The 21,735-nt window shown below is 47.5% G+C and overlaps 1 protein-coding gene across 1 annotated transcript; it reads right to left on the reverse strand.

The window, feature by feature from the left end:
* Positions 1 to 713: 713 nt before the first annotated feature.
* Positions 714 to 13,601, reverse strand: kcnk17 (potassium channel, subfamily K, member 17). The gene is made up of 6 exons (XM_028796245.2): positions 13,377 to 13,601; positions 9,487 to 9,601; positions 7,057 to 7,223; positions 5,456 to 5,624; positions 2,925 to 3,168; positions 714 to 892 (listed from the first exon to the last, which is right to left on the reverse strand). The coding sequence occupies exons 1-6, from the start codon at positions 13,599 to 13,601 to the stop codon at positions 859 to 861; spliced, it is 954 nt and encodes a 317-aa protein (XP_028652078.1). The 3' UTR covers positions 714 to 858.
* Between the last annotated feature and the right edge of the window lie 8,134 nt (positions 13,602 to 21,735).

Below are 21,735 nucleotides of genomic sequence, written 5' to 3' on the forward strand. Positions count from 1 at the left end.
CACGCAGACACGGGGAGAACATGCAAACTCCACGCAGGTAGGACCCGGGAAGTGAACCCAGACAGGTCTCCCAACTGTGAGGAAGCAGTGCTACCCACTGCGACACCGTGCCACCCCTATCTATCTATCTATCTATCTATCTATCTATCTATCTATCTATCTATCTATCTATCTATCTATCTATCTATCTATCTATCTATCTATCTAATAGTTCCATCGATGAAAGGTGCTGTCATTTGGAGAGATGGACACATTTGAGCAGAGTGGTGGCTCTGAGGCTGAGGATCTGCGCTGGTATCCAGAAGGTTGCCGGTTCGAATCCCCGTCACTGCTAAAAGAGATCCTACTCTGCTGGGCCCTTGAGCGAGACCCTTAACCTTCAATTGCTCCAGGAGTGCTGCACAATGGCTGACCCTGTGCTCTGACCCCAAGGGGTAGGTGAAAACTAACAAATTCCTAATACAAGAAATTATATAAGGTGAAATAAAGAACCAAAAAAAATAGACCATAAACCTCAGAGAAGGCAGATTGATTACCAAAGACCACCATGCCCTCCTTACAGCTTCGCTGGCACTCAACTGCTTTACAATACTGAAGGGGTGAGAGCTTCACATGTGTGCGCACCGCTGTGAGACCCCCGGTGTGAGAGACCCCACAATAAGAGACCAGAACACTTTTTTTTTTTTTAACTCCTCAACTCAGCCCCCATTTATTTCTGGTCCTGTGAGGTGGTGGACGTCTGCATGCCCAGATGATGTCAGTGGGAGGTCTTGATCCCTGGAAGCTGTCAGGTATGCAGGCCAGAGGGGTGGGGAGGCTTGAGATGATCGGGGGATTCAGTTCAGTGTCTTCACGGCTTCACTGCGTCGTGTTGCTGGCCTTCTGTGTGCACCTGAAACAATCCATCAGTTATCATTCTCATATAGCGCCATGACGCACCGCTTTACATATGAAACCTGATTACAGTCGAGTCTCACACAGAAAACCAAAAAGAGAGCAGAAGTGCAGTCCGCGCCCAGGCAGGAAGACCCCTGAGACAAACACTAGAGGGCGCTTGGCGGTCACCTCGCGAGTCCACAGGGTGTCGGAGAGCGCGCTCTGTGGGGTCTGCGTGTTCTCTCATGACGTGTGTGTTTAACTAAATGTCCACCCTGTGCGTGAGCAGACGCTGTGGTGGACTGGCGCCCAGTGTACTGTCGGGTCCTGCCTTGTGTCTTGAGCTCTTATGTTATTTTAAGGCACTTATGTCGATCATTTCCTTTATTTTTTTTAAACGTCATTAACTGGTTTTACGTTCAAACATGCAGACCACCTCGACCCTTACAAGCGTGTAGTTAGGAGGTCAAAATCACCAAAGCGCAGTCAATGGACATCGAGACGTGTGAGAGTCCGCGCGCGTGCACCGTGCAGTTGGTGAGCGCGCGTCACATTTCGAGCACGAGCGTCACGTTTCGAGCACGAGCGTCACTTTCCAATGGCGCCGGCCGCGCCGCGCAGGACGTTAAGAACACAAGCGTCACATTTTGAAATGGACTTCTGGCATTAAGTCACCTCCATGACGGGACAGATTTGAAAGCGGCTGCTGCCATCTGATTTTTAATTGCACAACACGTTTATCAGTAATTTCTACATTTTATTCTACTTTATTGTTTCTTATTCAAGTATAGAACTGTTTGTTTTCAGCGCTTGTCTTAAATTTAGTTTTAAAGCATAAGTTACTATCTATTTAGTGCTGTTTATTTAATTTTTTTTCTGTACTTTTATTCCTATTGTTATAGTCTGACTGTTTTGTAAAGTGCTATGAGCATGGGGAAAGGCGCTATATAAATAAAATGGACAACTATCATTATTACGGTGGGCAGCATGATGGAACGGTGGTAACGTTGCCACCTTGCAGTAAGGAGACCGAGGTTCACGTCCCGGGTCCTCCCTGTGTCGAGTTTGTATATTCTCTCTTTGTATTGGTGGGTTTCCTCTGGGTGGTCCGGTTTTCTCCCACAGTCCAAAGGCATGCAGGTTTGGTGGTTTGGTGATGCTGTGATGGACTGGCATCCTGCCCACTGGTTGTTCCTGCCTTGTGCCCTGCCCGCGCGGGGATTGGCAGCAGCTCCCCAAGACTCTGCTCAAGATTAAGTGGGCTTAGAAAATGTTCCAGTATTGTGCTGACGACAGGAGGTTTATTAAAATTGTAAGTTGCCATCATAATCTAATGACCTGCTACCTGCCTAAATTTTCATTGGGATGTTTTTTTTTTGTTGTTATTTTTTTGATGCAAAGATTTGGATGCAGAAGCACGCGGGCTGTCGTCTTTAGTGCCCTTCGCATGATGATGTGACCAGCGACGGGCATCATATTCAGATGTAACATGGCATCGCCTGAGTTCAGGCATCACAAAATGGCACAGGTGTCTTCATCAGATGACTCAAATTATCAATGAACTTTGATCAGCTGTTTGTATGGGGAACTAAGGGGGCATTTACCTTTTCACACAGGCAATGCAAGTGCTGATTAACTTTATTACTCTCATATATTTAGTACTAATTACTATTCTACGGTTCCTCAACATAAATATACAAAATGGGATTTGAGAAAGGGGGCAAATACTTTTTCCCAGCACTGTAAACTGAGGTGTGACTGGGGTAGAGGACTGCACTGTAATACCACCAGGGGGTGCATGCCCAGCCGCTGTGAGTGATGCCCTGGAGGTTTAACCCACATGGGCACCCGTTTGTGAGTCAGTGGGCAAGAAGGCTTGGGACACTTGGGTCCAGCAGGCAGGCAGGATTGTTAAAAAAAAGGAATGTTGGTGAGGGTGACACTGCCTTGTCACCTTTAAGTGACACCCGTGTGCACAGCAGAAGGAAACCTAAATGACCAAAACCTGCGTGAGGTGCTCAGGCTGGCTGGCCGGCCGACTCACTCACATTTTGGGGTCCTTCGTGTCCCACTTGTTGTCCTCGTGATCAGAAGGCAGCTGCTCCTGCACAGTTTCCTCCAGTGCTTTACTCTCCAGGAAGGCGGCCTGCTTCTGCTTGAGGTAGCCGCTCAGATCTTCCAGGACGTTGATACAGAAGTTGATGACCTGGGCCAGCCAAGCCAATCCAAAGAAAATCCAGAAGCCCATGAAGTCTCTGTACCAGGATGGGTAGGTCACGTCGGGGTTAATACCTGGAGAAAATCACAGGGAGCCCCCCCCCAAGGGGAAACAACATTAGAAAGTCCCAGCTCTGGAGCGGCCACCCCTAAGGTGACCCTTATGCTACTAATGTACAAGTCTGAGCCGAGGGTTCAAGCCGTGTGACTCCTGTGATCTTGTGAAATCAAAAACATTGAAGCCCCCCTGCTATTCTGAGTATTGTGAAGCTCCGCCCTATTTAGATTCCTCAAGGCCACTCCCCTTTCTCCCATCGCCCTCCTCTTATTGTCAATCAGCTCCAGTAAGCTCTCTGGCACCCCCTGTCTGTAACTGTATTGTTATGATAACGCGCTGTATAAATAAATGTTGGTGGTGTTGCTACTGAAGCCACGCCCACCTCCCCTCCTCCTTTTCCACCACCTCTAATGAGGCTCAGCTGTGCTGACCACCAGCTTTTATTGTCCATCAAGACCAGTGCAGAGTCAGCTCAACATCGCCCCCTATCTGTAGAGGTCCAAAAGTCTGAAGGCCTGCCAAAGCCCCGCCCCTTTGTCTTCTGCTGTCTGAAGCCCCGCCCCTTCTTTCTCATCCCTCTGTTCTCCATCCTGATGTGATTTATCATTCAACACTAGCAGGCAGTGCGCTGCTCCGCCCCTTCTCAGTAGGCTACCAATGGTCCAGTAGTTTCTAAAGCTCCGCCCCTTTCCCCTGATGTCACTTTCCCCTCCTCTTTTACTTCCTGTATTCATTTCTACCTGCCACCTCTAATGAGGCTCAGCTGTGCTGACCACCAGCTCTTACTGTCCATCAACACCAGGGTGGAGGGAGCTGTGCAGCGCCCCATTTGTGATGCTGTCTGTGGCAGGACTGTCCCTAGGGCACTATAAAGTTCAAATGGCTAACAAGCCCCGCCTCTTCTTCTTGACGCCACATCTACCTGAAGCCCCGCCCCTCCTCTCTCCTTCCTCTTTTTCTGTATTAATTTGCACCTGCCAGATGTTCTTCAACTCTAGTAAACTCTCTAGCGCCCCCTGTCTGTAGAAGGCGCTGCCTCAGGACTAGCAAGAAAGCTCCAAAAGTTCAAATGGTTACCAAAGTGCCACCTCTTGTCCTAGAAGTGACATCTGCTTTTTGTGTCTCCTCTGAAGCCCCACCCCTTTAATCTCAGCCTTTACTTCCTGCTGTTCGGCTCTTATTCAGCTGTCTGTGTCAGTCACCACCAGAAGGCTCTCTAGCACCCCCTGTCTCAAATCTCAGCAGAGCTTCTAATGATTCTAATGGTTACCAAAGTCCCGCCCCTTCTCCCCAAAGCCACATCTGCTTTACTTCTCTCGCCTGAAGCCCCGCCCCTTATCCCATAATCCTTCTCTCCTCCATTTGTACTCCCATTCTGATGTGATTTGGCTGCGCTGTTTATCATTCACCACCACTAAGCACCCCACCTATCCTCCCAGAAGCCACACCCACTTTCCCCCACCTCTTTTCTGAAGCCACACCCCCTAGAGATCTGCCTCCTTATCTTGCCATTCTCAGCATTCAATCCTTGTGCGCTCTGCAGTGCCCCCTTGTGTCTCACTCAAAGGCCATACTAGAGCCCCTCCTCTTTTCACTGAAGCTCCACCCCTTCCATCTGCTGCATGTAAACCTTTCCCTCCCTATTGGTAAATTCTTTCTTAACCCTCCTTCTTCATCGTCAGACCCCTGCTTGACCATTTCACCTTTGGTCACCTTTTGGCCAGTCCTGTGCCAGTTAGGTGAACTGGGCAGATGATTCTGGGGGTGCAGCATTTTGCCAACCATGACAGAAGCAGTAAACACAAACACTCACATTCGAAAGGCCAAGGGCTCTCCATGCCGTTCCTCAATATGAATGTCTTGAAGGGCTTCCATGCAACATACAAACAGCAGTTGCCTTCAAGTCTCCATGGTTGGGGTGCAACACGTGGCATTAAACCACTGAGCTGGCACTGACCTCAAGGATTCTCAACAGGAGCTAAACTGACACCAACAGACCAGAAGAAGACAGATGGTGACGCTGGCTGAGTTGTAAACATCATCTTTTATAGCTCCTTCCATGATGAGTTCTGAAAGGACAGACCCAGGGGCTCGGGGTGTTGAACTGCTACAGGACCAGAGTGCCACCTGTGCCTTCTGCTTACCTGGTGCACCATCTGCCTTTTTAGCTCTCCAGTAAGCCAAAGCCACCCAGCAATGGGCACTGCCAGTGCTTAGTCAAAAAAAAAAAGGCTGAAGACCATTAAGGTATCTGAGTGGGCTTCTTATGAACCTGTGCGCAAAACCACCCACCCACTTGCTTACCTGCGACCAGATCCCCGAAGCCGATGGTGCTGAGAGTGATGAAGGAGTAATAGAACGCCTGGTGGTAGGTCCAGTCTTCATACACATGGAAGAGCACGGTGGGCACACAGAAGAAGAAACTCAGGCCGGCCAGGAAAGACAGCAAACCGATGACAACCCGCACGGTGCGCTGGCCAAAAGGACAATAGAAAGTGTCATTAGTGCGGTGAGTGGAACGGGGCGGGGCCAGGGGTGGGATCAGCTGACCTCAGAGGTGACCAGCCGCCAACATGTGGTCACACACCAGCACTTTATCTGAGAATGCTGGGGTGCCCAAGTGGCATCAACCAGACAAAGCCATAAGAAAGCCACGTGGCAGAAAGAGAGGGGTCTCATCCCGGCTCTTCTTCAATGCCAGTCCAGACATTCAGTAAGCCATAGCTAAACCAGGTCAGGACAAGACAAGATCAGGTGGGTCTACCATGGCACCACTTAACACAAAAGCATCCCATTGGGTTCAAACTGCCCACCTGGAGTGCCCTAAAGAGCTGTGAAACCCCTATGCCACCATGCACTCCAGCCTTGCCAGGCCCGTGACATTCACACACCCATTCTATTTCTTATTCCTATTAATTTAGGGCTTTTATCCCTGAGGCAGTCAATGCCAACCTGCAATGTGCCAAGCCAGCACTGTGTGTGGTGTGCATCCCACCAGAAAGCTCAGTGGAAAACAGCACTGCCTGAGTCAGAATAAAGCCTGGCATTACAGCCATTACAGCACCCCCTACTGGTGCCATTCAGGAAGATTAACAACGATACCAAAGGGCTACCAACATATAAAAATGAGGAGCCCCCACAAATTAGGGGCAAAGAATCCAAAACAAGAAGCTGCCTTCCTAGCAACTGGGCGCCTCTGTCCACCGTGTAGGGTCACCGACTCTGCATCCTTATACGCCACACCATCTGTCATAGGGCTTCTGCCCAAATGAGAGGATTAAATGTCACTGCCCTCCAGTGGCCCCTGGGGACATGCCACCTTTGATCCCCCCAACATACTGTAAGGGCTGGGAGTGGGTTATGCCCAACAGAAAGATTCAATCCAGAAACTATGGGCACTTCATAGCACCATGGAGTGTGCCCCCTAGTGGTGCACCTCTGTCCAGATCAGCTTTTATTGGGGACAAAAAGCTTCTATTTTATTACTTTCCTGCCACCCCAATCTGCCCCACGATGGTGACACAAGAATTTCAGTTTGTTCTTGTAGCGTAGGTGACAATGACGTTCTGCGCCACTCTATGGCCTCTTTGGTCCTTTATGTTCTTTCACAGCCTGTGGAAATGACCACTGAGGGGCTGTGAAGCACAATGGCAGCTTATCACATCTGTTCAAGTGCTTACGCCACTCTGATGATGAGGCCTACAAGACACGGACGATGCCCCCTAAAGAAGACACTTCAGGATTCCTCTCTGCCAACGTGAAAAAGGGCATCACCAGGGCTGGAGAGAACACCCCTGCCAGTCACCAACCACCTGATCGGTGGTCCAACCCCTTGCACTGGAGCTGGCTGTCAGAAACTGGTGCCACCGCTCGCTCACGTGACTACGTCATACCACCCTGCTTACCTGGCAGTTGATCTTCCTGCCGACAGAAGCGCTGACCTTCTGCTCCATGGACAGCATGTACTTGCCGATTCTGTTCAGCACCACCATGTTGAGGGGGATCCCAAAAAGCGCAAAGAACACGCAGAAGATCTGGCCGTCCGGAGTGCTGGGGGCCATGTTCCCGTAGCCTTGGGAGACAAAATTGGCACAAAGCAGAGAGTGGGTGCCATAGGTGCTGACCACATATACCACCCCCCCCCCCCCAACCCTCAATGGTCTGAGGAGGCCATCGATCAGCTTGTGACCCTCAAGTTCTGTTCAGCTTTGACATATTGTCACCTGAAAGCGGCCAGAAGTCCAGATGGGGGTCACTTTTAGATGCGGGATGCCCAGCAAGCCCTGAGTGTCTAGAATTTGGGCCTCCTGTGTTGATTCTGAGGGGCACGATGGCAGCAGCAGTTGGTGTTGGTGTCTCACAGATCCCGTGTCCTGCCTGTGTGAGGCTTCGATGCGCACTTGTTTATGCTGACAGACAATTCCCAAGTGTCCTGTGTGTGTGTGACATGTGAGTGTGACGTGTGTGTGTCACATGTGAGTGTGACATGTGTGTGTGTGTGTGTGTGTTGCCATGGACTCGTTGTCTCTCCAATGCTATCAAGATAGTGCCAGCCCACCTGATCAAGGTCAGTGTTAGGGTTATGCACTTTTGCCCACCAGTGCCCTCTCCTCATAACAGGTGTGTGATAGAGCGCACCCTGCTGGCCACCACTTACATCTGCTGGCACATCAGCTTGGCTGAAGGGTGCTGAGGCTTACAATTCTCTTCAAAGACGCTTGATGACCTGGCATGGTGGAGATGGACATTAACATTAGTGTCTTATTTCGATATTTTATGGTGGAGCTGTTTTACTGCTGGAGATTGGAAGTCTGCACGAGTTAGTCAGTAGATGATGAAGACTCCCATCAAATATCGAAGCCATGCTCAGAAAATACGCCAGCCAGCCATTGGCACAACATGGCATAGCCAAACTGCCAAAGAGAACATCTCCATTTGAACTGCCAGTGGAAGTCGAGGGAGCTGGCGTGATACTACTGGTGTGTGTCATCTGACAAGCTGATACGGGTAGTCATCTAGGGTGTCAAAATCTGCAGGGGGGGCGGGCGCATTTAGACCCCCCCCCCCCCCATTATTCGATGAGATATGCACACAGCAGATCTCTGGGCTTGAAACATCAAGGGGCGATCTTTGACATATCAGATGTACACTACACGGTATTGTAAGTGCCACAATGGATGGACTGGCATCCCAACTGGAGCTGAGGATGAATCCCTAACCAGTCAGGAGGCCATAATGGAAGGACCACAGGAGTGGAGGTGCAACCCAGTCTGCCAGGGTGCTCTGCCATTCCTATCCCACATGGGATGAATGAATAATGGATGGACTGGGGGAGGTCTGATATTCTGAAGAATTCATCCCCCTGGCATGAGAGGTGGCAGGATTTCCAATTGTAGTGTGGAAGGGCAATCCAGATTCACACAAGGACCCCCCCCCCCCCCCCCAACTCCAAAAGCCAGTGAGGCCTAACTAATTGAGACCCTGGGCACAGTGTGGCATCAATCTGCTTAGATATCTCCAGACTGACAGGATTGTGGGGTGCCATCTGGAGGGGGTGGTGGTGTGCTGGCATGCAGCCTCACCTTATATGATTGCCAAGGGGCTCATGCCATCCCTGGATGCCAGTGTTTCACCTCCACTTGCCAGTTCATTAAACGGTGAGCACTCCCTGGCATTGGTGGCACAGTGGTTAGTGTGTCTGCATCTCAGCCCCTGGGTTCAGGTCTCATCCTGATTCTTGTCTATGTGGTGTTTGAATGTTCTCCCTGTGCCCAAGTGAGAATTTTCTGTTCTGCCCTTTAGGTCATTTGATGCCTTTAAATTGGCAACGAGTGAGAACGTGCGGATGAACTGGCATGACAGCCATGGCTCTGCACCAGGAGAGGACGGGTGGCTGGATGGTGAAGTGACTCAAATGTGGAATGGCTGGTTTCTCATTCTAGGAGGAAACTCACGTGGGATGGGTCTTACATACCTCAGTCACCCCTCACACTGGACAAGGCGCTATATAGATGCTGAAGGAGTCCTCATCGTAACAAGAAGCTGGGCAGCCACAGTGAAGTGAAGTGAAGGTTTGGGATGTTAATGTCGGCTGCAAGTGGCTCATGAACTCACTTCTAGTATTCTGCATTGTCCACCTGGTGGTGTTCTTCACCTTATACTGAATGACCACATGATCACAGATGACCACAGATGTTCAGGGAGGGGCTCAACACATTACATGTGACAACTTCCTATCTGGTGACAATGTCACCGCAGTTGGATCACCTGTGAAAGAAGGGAGGGGAGGGGGGTTTACAGTGCACAATTGTCACCCCTCACATGATGTCACTCACCTATTGTTGTGGCCACTGTGGCAGCAAACACAGCTGAGCTGCTGTACCTCCAGAAGCCCTGAATGGTCAGGTTGTCCGTGAGGCTGATCCCGTTTTTGTAGGACTGAATAATAACCTGCAAGGGACAGGAGGTGGACAGCAATGAATGTGAAGGACAAAGTGGCCAAATGTCACGGAGCCACCACCTGTGTCCACGCCAGTGGTCATAACTGACTCTGAAGCCAAACCTCAAATGGCACAGGAAGGACAAAAGAACACCCAAATGCCATTATGGGGAGTGCTTGTGACTTAACATGAGTGCCAAGGTGCCAGGTGTGAATGCCCTCCAGGTGTGGGCTTTCTACCCTTTTAAATGACACCCCACCCTAAGGTGAGTGCGGCAAGGTGACGACTTTTACAAAGCTAAACAGACTGAGGCAGCAAGTTAGCCGAGAGGACGGCACAAGGAAACTTCTGGAAATCTTCTGGACCCCCGGCATGGTGGAGCGTGGCAGGAAATATTTATATAAGGTGCTCTGAAAGTTTATGTGTTGTTACACCAGAGAGGTTATTAGAAAACATCATCCATCTAGTGATTCATGACGTTGTATAGCGCCTTTCATGTCTATCTATCTATCTATCTATCTATCTATCTATCTATCTATCTATCTATCTATCTATCTATCTATCTATCTGTTATATAGCACCTTTCATCTATCTATCTATCTATCTATCTATCTATCTATCTATCTATCTATCTATCTATCTATCTATCTATCTATCTATCTATCTATCTATCTATCTATCTGTTATATAGCGCCTTTCATCTATCTATCTATCTATCTATCTATCTATCTATCTATCTATCTATCTATCTATCTATCTGTTATATAGCGCCTTTCATCTATCTATCTATCTATCTATCTATCTATTATATAGTGCCTTTCTCTCTATCTATCTATCCATATGACGTTATTTTTGCGGCTCTGTGCGTGCGGCTGCGGTCTTTTAGTTTAACTAACCGATTGAATTTTGCATGTCGGTTAACTTTGTAAATTGACGTTCACGGTGCTCTAAATGTGACGTTGTAATCGGTGTATCACACAAACGATGAATTTCCGGTGAACGACTAATGAGAAATACAAGGGACATCAAATCGTAAATGGCGATCGGGTGATTGATAGAAAACTAAAGTTCTCGCAGGTCCCAAACGGTGCTCTTTTTAAGATGAACAGCCGCAGACCTGACGTATTGCTGGACTTGACTTTCCGTGGTGGGCACCAAACACGTCGTGGCGCCGCCGATCGCTAAGCCGTAGGGCACCGCTCGGGCTGGCAGCACACGGGGTCGCTGACGTTTCGCTGTACTTGCGTTAATGGCGTCTTTTGCGAGTTTCACCCACTGAAAGGCGATATCTGATGTTACATTTTTTACCGGAAAGCCGCGCACAGGTGACGTTTGCCAACAAACTCGGAGTCACTCGGCTTCCCCTTGACTAATGTAGACGCCATTCTGTTTTATGATCTGTTGACACGCGATAAAAGCGCACTCGATTGGCGGCTTGACTAACAGGCGGTCACATCACCTGACGAAAAACCAACAGAAAAGGAAAGTAAACTCAAATATGTCGAGAACAGCCTCACAGAACGCACACAGTCGATTGTTAAACGTGAGCAGAATGAGATGCGTCTTTATTTCTTCTATATGACCTTTCATCGTTACCTGATACCCGCCCAGTCTAATTCAGAGTTAAAAGAAGTCGGAGCCCATTGACGCCCAGGTCCCCAGCCACACGTCTATAGGGGGCGCTCCTCCACTCGGTGTGCGGGCTGAGGGCGCTAAGTGAGTTTACAGGTAAAACATCAACTGGAAACTTTACAAAAATATGAAAAATAAATCATCAAATACATGAAAAATACAGAGGTGTTTAAATACACGGTGACACAAAGCCACCTCAATAAACGGGTCATCACAAATCAGAAGGAAATTAGTCAAAAATCAATAAAAGTGAGAATTGCGAATTGACCTAAAAAGATGAGGGAGGAAACACCGCAGGAGCAGAAAAGACTGAGAGGGAATTAAGAAAGGAGACACAGAACAGAGAGGCAGATATGAAAGGCACGATAGATAGATAGATAGATAGATAGATAGATAGATAGATAGATAGATAGATAGATAGATAGATAGATAGATAGATAGATAGATAGATAGATAGATAGATAGATGAAAGGTGCTATATAACAGATAGATAGATAGATAGATGAAAGGTGCTATATAACAGATAGATAGATAGATAGATAGATAGATAGATAGATAGATAGATAGATAGATAGATAGATAGATAGATAGATAGATAGATAGATGAAAGGCGCTATATAACAGATAGATAGATAGATGAAAGGCGCTATATAACAGATAGATAGATAGATAGATAGATAGATAGATAGATAGATAGATAGATAGATGAAAGGTGCTATATAACAGATAGATAGATAGATAGATAGATAGATAGATAGATAGATAGATAGATAGATAGATAGATAGATAGATAGATAGATAGATGAAAGGCGCTATATAACAGATAGATAGATAGATAGATAGATAGATAGATAGATAGATAGATAGATAGATAGATAGATAGATAGATGAAAGGTGCTATATAACAGATAGATAGATAGATAGATGAAAGGTGCTATATAACAGATAGATAGATAGATAGATAGATAGATAGATAGATAGATAGATAGATAGATAGATAGATAGATAGATAGATGAAAGGCGCTATATAACAGATAGATAGATAGATGAAAGGCGCTATATAACAGATAGATAGATAGATAGATAGATAGATAGATAGATAGATAGATAGATAGATAGATAGATAGATAGATAGATAGATAGATAGATAGATAGATGAAAGGTGCTATATAACAGATAGATAGATAGATAGATAGATAGATAGATAGATAGATAGATAGATAGATAGATAGATAGATAGATAGATAGATAGATAGATAGATAGATGAAAGGCACTATATAATAGATAGACAGAGTGCTGTGAAAGAGTATTTGCCTCCTTCCTAATTTCCCCAATTTTACTAATCACCTTTGGATCTTCAGAGTAATGTACTAACAATGAGACGCGTAAACATGAAGCTCCATTTCTAAATTACTGCTTTATATATTTAAATAATAAAATAGAAAGACTGAGCATTGAAAGGCAGAGATAGACATGAAGTGTGCCTTGTAATAAGTAGATCAGTCCAAAGGTACTTTATATGACATAAATGCTTAGACATGACAGGCTCTATGTAATGGACAGATATAGTGCTGTGTAAAAGTAATTGCCCCCTACTGTTCTCCTTTATCTTTGCCAGTTTGTCACTGAATGGCATGAGATCTTTAGATAAGGTGTAATGCTAGATAAAGAGGACCTGAGTGAACACACAGCGCACCATCATTTCTAAATCAGTGCTTCACATATTTTGGTGAAATATGCAAAAAACAACCAAGATAAGGAAGGGGGTAACTACCTTTCCACAGTGCTGTGAACAGAAACGCCCTCCTCTCAAGTGTTACATGGCTGGAGTGCAGAGATTTTGTGACAGCTTTGTCATCTCCTCCTTTAGGGGGTCTGTTAGGGTCTGGGGCTACGGTTCCAACACAGACAACCAGAACATATGACAGTGCCACACATGTGCTGCCCCCTACAGGTTGTACCTTTGAATATGGCATGATGACATCATGCAGGGTCGTGACCTCGCATCTCTGACATCTGTAGTTGCCAATAGCGACAGAAGCTTGACCCCTTAACTCCAACACCCCCCCGCCACCCACCTGCTTACATACTGAGGACCAAATCGAGATGCGGCCACTATGGCCAAATGACTGATTCATCAGAGGCCACCTACCTGGGCGAGGCCGTTCATGGAGTCCCTGTCGATGCAGGTGAACTTGCTCAGCACCTCGACCTTCTTGGACTCCATCTCCGCGATGGACTTGTAGGCCACATCTCCTTCAAGCTTCCAGAAGATGGCACCACCAGCCAGCACATAGACAATGTAGATTAGTGTCAGGACCACCGTGGATGGGATGTGAAACCCGCGGCACCAGGGGAAGAGCGACCAGCTGGGCATGTTTGTGCCCGCTCCGCTGCAGGTTTGGGTTTCAGGTGAGCAGGTGGCCCGGGGCAGGCAGTCAAATCTCGGCGATCACATGAAGGAGCTGCCTGCCATGCAAATGAAGCAAAGCACAGCAAGTGACGGTGGGGGAGTGGGGGGCCACGTGAACTGGTGCTTAGGAAGAGAGGGCAGCACAAAGTGGGAGGTGTATAGCACCTTGAAGGGGGCACACACTCACGGGCACTCAGCTGGCGCACTCGATCCCAGGTCAATGTATCTTAGTGTTATATAGCGCCATTCACAATAGGCAGCAGAGTTAGGTCTGCTTTCAGATCGGACAAGAAAAGAATAGAAAGCAACACAATACAAGGAAGGAGACCGATGAGCACTTCTCGCTTTTTATATAGCGCCTTTCACAGTAGGCAGCAGGGCAAGGCTGCTTACAAAGTGCACAAGAGAAGAAAACAGAGAAGAGTGCTGATGATCTCATGCTTATTATATAGTGCCTTTCATAGCAGGCCCAAAAGAAAGAAAGAAAGAAAGAAAGAAAGAAAGAAAGAAAGAAAGAAAGAAAGCAGCACAATTTAACAAGGAAGGCTGCAAATCCGCCAGTGCTTATTCTATATAGCGCCTTTCACAGCAGGCACTAGAGCAGGGCTGCAAATGAAATCCATAAGAGGAAAAGACCGAGGGCACCACAAGGCTTATTGGCAAAAAAGACCACCAGGCAGTCCATACAAATTTTGTATAGCGCCTTTCACCCCAGACAGCAGAACGAGGCAGCGTACACAGGACAAAAGGGGAAATGCCAAGCAACCCAAAACAACAAGAACACTTGCTGATGAGTCAATGCTAATGTTATATAGTGCCTTTCACAAAGTAAGAAAATACAATCAATTCATGTTTGTCTTATGTGGCACCTTTACAACGATGCCAACACAACGCACCTAATCGCTAACCTAATGCATCAAATCTATCATATGAAATTCCTGCATCTTGAAGTCGCCACGAGCCAAATGCTCTCTGGAGCTGACAGGCAACACAGGAAAGCTGGCATCAGTAAGCTGGAGATACTGGGGTTGGTTGAAAGAAAATGTAATGCAAATCAGCTGTCCATCCATCTGTCCGCCTTACCAGCATATCCAGTTCAGGGTGGCATTGCCTATCCAGGAGCAATGAGTGCCAGCCATGACCCAGGACTGGACATGATGCCAGTTGCACACACATATTAGATGCAGCCACTCACACTGGGCCCAGTAACTAACACTTCCCAGTTATTCAAGCTTGATATGATATAGCGCCTTTCACACCAAGGTTGCTAATGAAGTAGTAATAAAGGAAAGCAAAGCAATACAGACTGCCAGTCCGTTAATGCTTATGTTATATAGCTCCTTTCACAGTGGGCAATAGGGCAAGGCTACTTACAAAACACATCAGGAAAGAATAGAAAACAACGCAAGACAAGAAAGCAGACTGCTGATCAGTCCACTGTTACTCTATATAGCGCCTTTCACAGCAGGCACTGATGCCAGGCAGATTACAAAGCACATGATCACGATATTACAAGCAGCGCTTTATATCAAAGCAGAATGCCAACCAGTCAGTGCAAATTTATATAGCGCCTTTCACAACAGGCACCACAGAAAATTGACTTGAGACCAAAATAAGAAAATACAAATCTCCAACAAAGCATCCTGTCAATTTGTCCGTTTTCATTTTATATAGCGCCTTTCACAATGGGAGATCAACACAAAACCACATTCCAAAAAAAACCAAAAGCAAGCAAAATTCCTCCAAGGAAAAATCTCGCAGCTTAAAGTGACAATGAGCTGGATGCTCACACGTGTCGATTGGCAGCATGGGGAAGTTGGCATCAGTACGCTGACTTTAATAAAATGAACATCCATCGATTCAGTCTACTAGCTAATGCAGTTCAGGGTCACAGGGGGTCACTGCCACTCCCGGCAGGACTGGGTGGGATGCCACTCACCAACACATCCACATGCACTCATACAGGGCCAGGTTACTGTTGATTTTAAACCTCCGTCTTACCGATGCCAGTCCATTGGAGGGCACACTCACACAGGGCCAGTTTGGAATTGCCAGCTAATGTTACCTGCATGTGTCTGGGATGTGGGAGGAAAACTGGGATACCTGGAGGGAACTCTGCATAGACAGATACTGGGCCCTGAATTTGACCCCGAGACTGCTAGTGCCACCATGGCATCATGCTATTATAAAGACAGCAAACAGTAAGTTGGGACAGGGGGGCGGGGCTTCAGGCTTAATGTGATCATTATGATTGGTGGAGACTCGTCAACATGCCACGTGACTGAATGTATGTTTGGTGGGGTCTTTGGGACAGTGAGAATGCCAGTGTCTGTGGATCCCCCGATGACAGGGGTACACATGCTGTGCATTGGCCTGCAGAGCTCTGTAGCTGATTCCACAGTGGAAAGGAAACCAGTGCAATCGTGCCAGTCGAGGACTTGGCACACAATGAAGCCACAAACAATTCCTGGTCAGCCCACACACACTCTGGCCCTTAATGATCAACACGCGAGAGATTGAAGACTTGTGAAATGTGAGGAGGATCCTTTTGAGAATGGCAGAGGACAATGGAGTAGTCGGCAGGATCCTACAATTGGTGTGACTTTGCCAGGGCAGTCCATTAGAAGCAGACATGTTTCATTAGTGGTCAGCTGTTAGATGTTTAGTGGACTCTGGTCATTCAAGTGTTCTGGACAGGGATGTCCACTGCACTCATGCATGCTGCACTAGGGGGTGCTGTTCCATGTGACTAATCATGCCAGTGCAGGACTCCAGACATATTGAAGTCACTAAGGATTCCTCATCAGGGACAGAGTGGTCAGCCCACACTCTGGACCTTAATGATTTGTAGGTGAAGGTTTGGACATGAGAATCAAAGCTCAGGCTCCCTGTGAGAATGGAGTAGTTGGCAGGATCCTAGACTTGGCCTGATTTTGTCTGGGGCATCCACAGAGAGCAGCCATATTCCATTACTACCAGCTGTTAGATGTCACCAGGACTGTAGCCATTCAAGTGTAGAGGACAGGTAGGTCTGCTCTACTCATCCATGCAGCTATTAATGCCACAAGGGGGCGCTCCTCCTGAGTAATTCCAAAAACAAAGCGAACACAGAGTGACAGTCACCTTATTGTAATTAACTTGTTATCTAACCGTGGGCAGCACCCTGGGAACCCAACAGCTGTGGGCAAAGCAGATATGGAGTGTGCAGCAAGGGCAACAAACACGAATGCAGCTTCCTTTGTGGCTCTCTGTAAATCTTTACTAAGGACTCTGGTGACAATGACAGCTCAGCTTGTGCCCTTGGCCTCTGGCAGCAGGTGTCTCAACGGCTAACCAATGGGCACAGAGCCAATGCTTTAAATCAATGCAAATGACTTGAGGTCTTGTTCATCACGCCACTGGTGTCACCAAGTGCTGCCAGTGACCCCGGAGAGCAACTGTCACACCCCCATGTCTGTGTCCTCTCCTACCAGAAACCAATCAAAGTTTAGATGCCGATGGAGGATTTGAGTTAATTAGATTTAACAGTCAAAATATAAAGCAACTCTACAATTCTGATGTCTGCTATTCATTACCCACAAGCCTTTTATATAGCGCCTTTCTCTGAGGTACTTTACACTGAGATTGAGCTAAAGAGTCTGAGTGCAGGCAGTCAGGTGAAGTGACACAAAGGACATTAGTGATGGCTGCATGATCTACTGGTCTGTCATCTTATATAGTGCCTTTTTATACGTTGTCTCACATGCAAGAGAAGTGACTCAGCACAGCAAGTTGGCACGGGGGGCAAGGGGTGTGAAGGTGCACCCCTCTTGGATTTAATATAGCTACTTTCATGATGATGTCACTCTGGCGGGTCTCAAATGGGTGTAATCTGCATAACATTATAGGGGGTCCTGCAAGGGTCCATCATGAAATGAATGGCTTCAGTTTAACCCTTTCATTAACAAGTAAGGCACTACATGCAGCCCTCCTTTAGCTTTATGAACCTCAACGCTGTGGTGACGTGCCACGTGGACTTTCATTAGCAGCAGCCGTGAGCAAAGCCCAGGCCTCATCACACTGCCAGCCAGACCCACTTAAACCAGGACGGGTGACCCACCCACAGCCCCCTTCACTGTCTACTGCAGGACACACACGCTGTGAGGTGACCCAGGAAACTCAAAAAGAGGCCCATAAACCAAAGACAATGCCCTGAGCTCAGCCAGCACCAGGACATTGAGTGGCCACCCCAAAATTCTGAGTCATTCTGTTGTCATCTTGCTTATGTGTTTTGAGTCCTCGTCCAACCACAAAACCAACCAAAGGACACGTCAGCTTCTGATCAGTCAGATGAGGTGGAACTGTCTGTAAGAATATTCTGGAAAAGTGCAATATGTATAGCACCTTCCTTCACGGTAGGTCCATGACAGTGTCACCATCTTCTATAGGTGACATCTATCTATCTATCTATCTATCTATCTATCTATCTATCTATCTATCTATCTATCTATCTATCTATCTATCTATCTATCTATCGAGTTAAGGCAGTGCTGGACATTAATGGTGACCACACACAAAATATCGACACATTGTGCACAATTTGGACATTTTTCACTTAGGTGTGTACTCACTTTTGTTGACAGCGGTTTACACATTAATGACTAAATTAAACTAATGGGAAACAAACAGAGACACTTGGAGAACATGTAAACTCCACAGAGGGCATCAGTCAGTGGGATGGCAGGACCGGGCACTGTGCCACTATGGTATCTGCAGTGGCATCCAGTTGCATTGACCTTAATTCCCTGTGCTGTCCTTCAGATGCCATGGCGTTTTTTATGACTTGCCACACTGGCTGCTGGTCCACCACTGGAGCCCTTTGAGCTGATGCTGTTTGTTGACCATGGGTGCCCGCAGGTGCCCACAGGTGGCCGCGTGTTTCATTTCCTGATTTTTTTAAATGACGGAGTGTTTAGTATTTCTGTCTCGTAGCCCCAAAGTCTTAGGTTGTAATGCCAGTGAGGCCGCCGTGTCCGTTTGGGATTCTTCCTGAAGAGCTTTGCATGTCTGGTGGTCTGCTGACTGGCCCAGGGTGCCTGGGGTTGTCCTGCGGTGCACTGGCGCCCCCTCCCGGGTGCTGATTTCACTTTTCAGTGTTGTTGCAGGAGCTCGCTGTGTACTTTCAGCCATTTATGATGAACTGCAGTGACCCACCAGCACTCAGGGCCTTCCAGCAGTCCAAGTGGCAAATGAGCTGAAGGGAGCCAAACAAGCAGGGGAGTTTAAACAAAGTTAATGCAAAAGACGGGGGTCAGCGCGGCCCACTGTGGTCTACAGGTAAATATACAACACGGCTCAGGTGACGCAGCCTGCATAAGTGGACGTGCCACAGGATGGCAAACAGAAGTCCAGTGTGTGTGTGTGTGTGTGTGTGTGTGTGTGTGTCGGGTGATGGCTGGGGGCTTTTTCTCTTTTCAAATGATTTCTGTCAGTCAGTCAGTCAGTCATTATCCAACCCGCTATATCCTAACTCAGGGTCACGGGGGTCTTCATCTTTTTATGTCATTTCTGTTCTGTTGCTTTATCAAGTTCTGTGTCTTTGCATGTGAGACCACTCCCCGTGAGGAGGTGGAGCTATGCTGATGGCCCTATTGCTGGCCCCGCCCTCTTCCTTTATATTCAGCCAGCAGGAGGAGGAGCCAGCCGTGGACCACTGAGTCTGGGAGCTGCGTCTGTCTTCTTATTTTTCGTTTGGTTCTGTTTTGAGATTTTCATTTTCTGCTTTGCTTATTAGGACTTCATTGTCACAAGTTGCCTTTTTATATTTTTTGCTTCTATTTTGGCTTTGTGTTTTTTTTGTATTTTTTTTAATTCTTTAATAATAATCCATGAATGTTAGGCATTTTGAGCTTGGGAAAGGCACTGTATTAATAAAACATGTTATTATTAAGCACATTGAGCCTGGTAAAGGTGCTATAGCAATAAAACATATTCTTATTATTAAGTGCTTTGAGAGTGCTCTAGAAATACAATGTACTATTATTAAACCCTTTCAGCATTCATTACTATCATTAGGTCTTCATTTATAAAGTTTCCGGCCAGAGGTTTCAACAATTCCTCTCCCTCAGAGGGCATTTTTGTGAATTCTGCTCCTGTAAAGGCATCTCCCCATTTGGAGGCCTTGAGTAGGCCGCAGCCTGCAGGTGACAGTTAGGGTCAGGCTGACTTTAGCTGAGCCGTTTCTGGGCAGGCAAGTGAAGCTTGCAGCCTGATTTGTGGAGCTTTCTGCCGACCTCAGACCCTTTCTCCGTGTCTGTGACACAAACGGGCGACTTAATAAAGTGCAGATGGGATGAACAAGCCGGCCAAGTTGGATGACGGCAGATTACCTGGGGTCAGGTGAGGGGTCTGGACAGAGCACAGGCTTAGGCAGAGTTGTGGTCAGGTCAGATCAGGATGGGGTGCTGGCACTGGTACAGGGCACTGCTGCACCCACCACACAGTGAAAGAGCTTGGGGTCCTGGTGGTCAATCCCCCAGGCAGACACGCGGCCCAGTCCCACCCTTTGGGAATGACCACCTATCTGCTGCAGCCAGTTGTTACATGGACATCCTCTTGGCCACTCTGGAGGATCTTGTGAGTCAGACCACCCTCGGGGAATGGCGCCACATGGCTGTAGTGCCGTAACTGATGCCTGCTCACAATGAGGGTCATGTGCCTCATCTGGGACTCTGTGAGCAACACAAAGTCAAACCAGCGGGACCCAAGGATTCTCTGAAGAGACACAGGAGTCGAGTCTTCATCTCAGGTCACTGGATGGCGTCCATGTGTCACAAACAGGGAGCACCCTTCGTCCTTTTGTGCCACTCACCCCTTTCCAGCGACCTCATGGACCCCCAAGCCCTCCCAATCCATCTACTGACTTCATACGAAGAGTCACCAGAGTCACATGATTGGCTTGACTTTGTGTTACTCATGGAGTCCCAGATGAGGCACATGACCGTCATTGTGAGGGAGCGTCAGTTACGGCACTACAGCCATGTGGCGCGATTCCACGAGGGCGGTCCGGCTCACAGGATCCTCCAGAGTGACCAAGGGGACGCCCGCGTAATACCTGGCTGTGGCAGATTGAGGGTAATTTCCAGAGGGTGGGACTGGACCGCCTGTCTGCTTAGGGGGGTTGCCAACCAGGATCCCGAGCTGTTCTGTCATGTGGTGGGTGTGCCAGTGCCCGCTCCCCGTCCTGACCTCACCTCCTGCACTGCTTTTATGGTCATTTATTTCTGCATGGACTTTAACTGCACCACAAAAGTGACACCGTCAATGTGTCCCCACCTGCTCCTTGGTTATGACCATTGATGTCTCCAGGACGTGGCCCACCTGCCACTGTCACAAGGCCATGGGGGTCCATGGATGGGGTTCAGGGGGTCTGTGAGGGTCAGGTAAAAATGAACATTCAGCCTGGTACTGTTGATGTTCCTCACGTGAACTTTCTCGTGTGTTACGTCTCCCTCCATTATTTTTCTTGCAAGTATTTATCTCACCAAAGCCAAATACGTCAGCTACATACTCGTGAGAAAAGCAGCGGTCACCATACATGTCATGTATGTAAGAGACAATCATCCATCAACCCGCTATATCCTAACCACAGGGTCACGGGGGTCTGCTGGAGCCAACACTGGGCACTGTGGCAGGGCGCCAGCCCACCACACATGAGACAATCAAACCTCGATAAATACATTATATTCATTGTATGCAAAGTTGTGTTTTTTTGAATATTTCTGGGGATGGGGGTCCACAACTTTCATCAGATTCTTAATGGGGTCCGTGACTCCAAGAAGGGTAAAAAATCACTGAAGTAGACAAAGGGTGAATGTCACTGTGGTGATTTGGCCAGGTCACAATGTCATAGCCTGATGTCAGCATTACATCCTCTTCAGATAATAATAATAATTTTATTCATATAGCGCCTTTCCCATGCCCTAAAGTTCATTGGGCAAAATTTTTCCCCAAGATAAAATAGGAAAGACCCCAAAGTTTGCTAATAAGCAGTGTGGTGTAGAGGTTAAGGCTATGGACGTGAAGATTCAGATCCCATTGCTGACACCATGCGCCCCTT

Source organism: Erpetoichthys calabaricus, chromosome 3, assembly GCF_900747795.2.
Source record: "Erpetoichthys calabaricus chromosome 3, fErpCal1.3, whole genome shotgun sequence".
Lineage (NCBI taxonomy): Eukaryota > Metazoa > Chordata > Cladistia > Polypteriformes > Polypteridae > Erpetoichthys > Erpetoichthys calabaricus.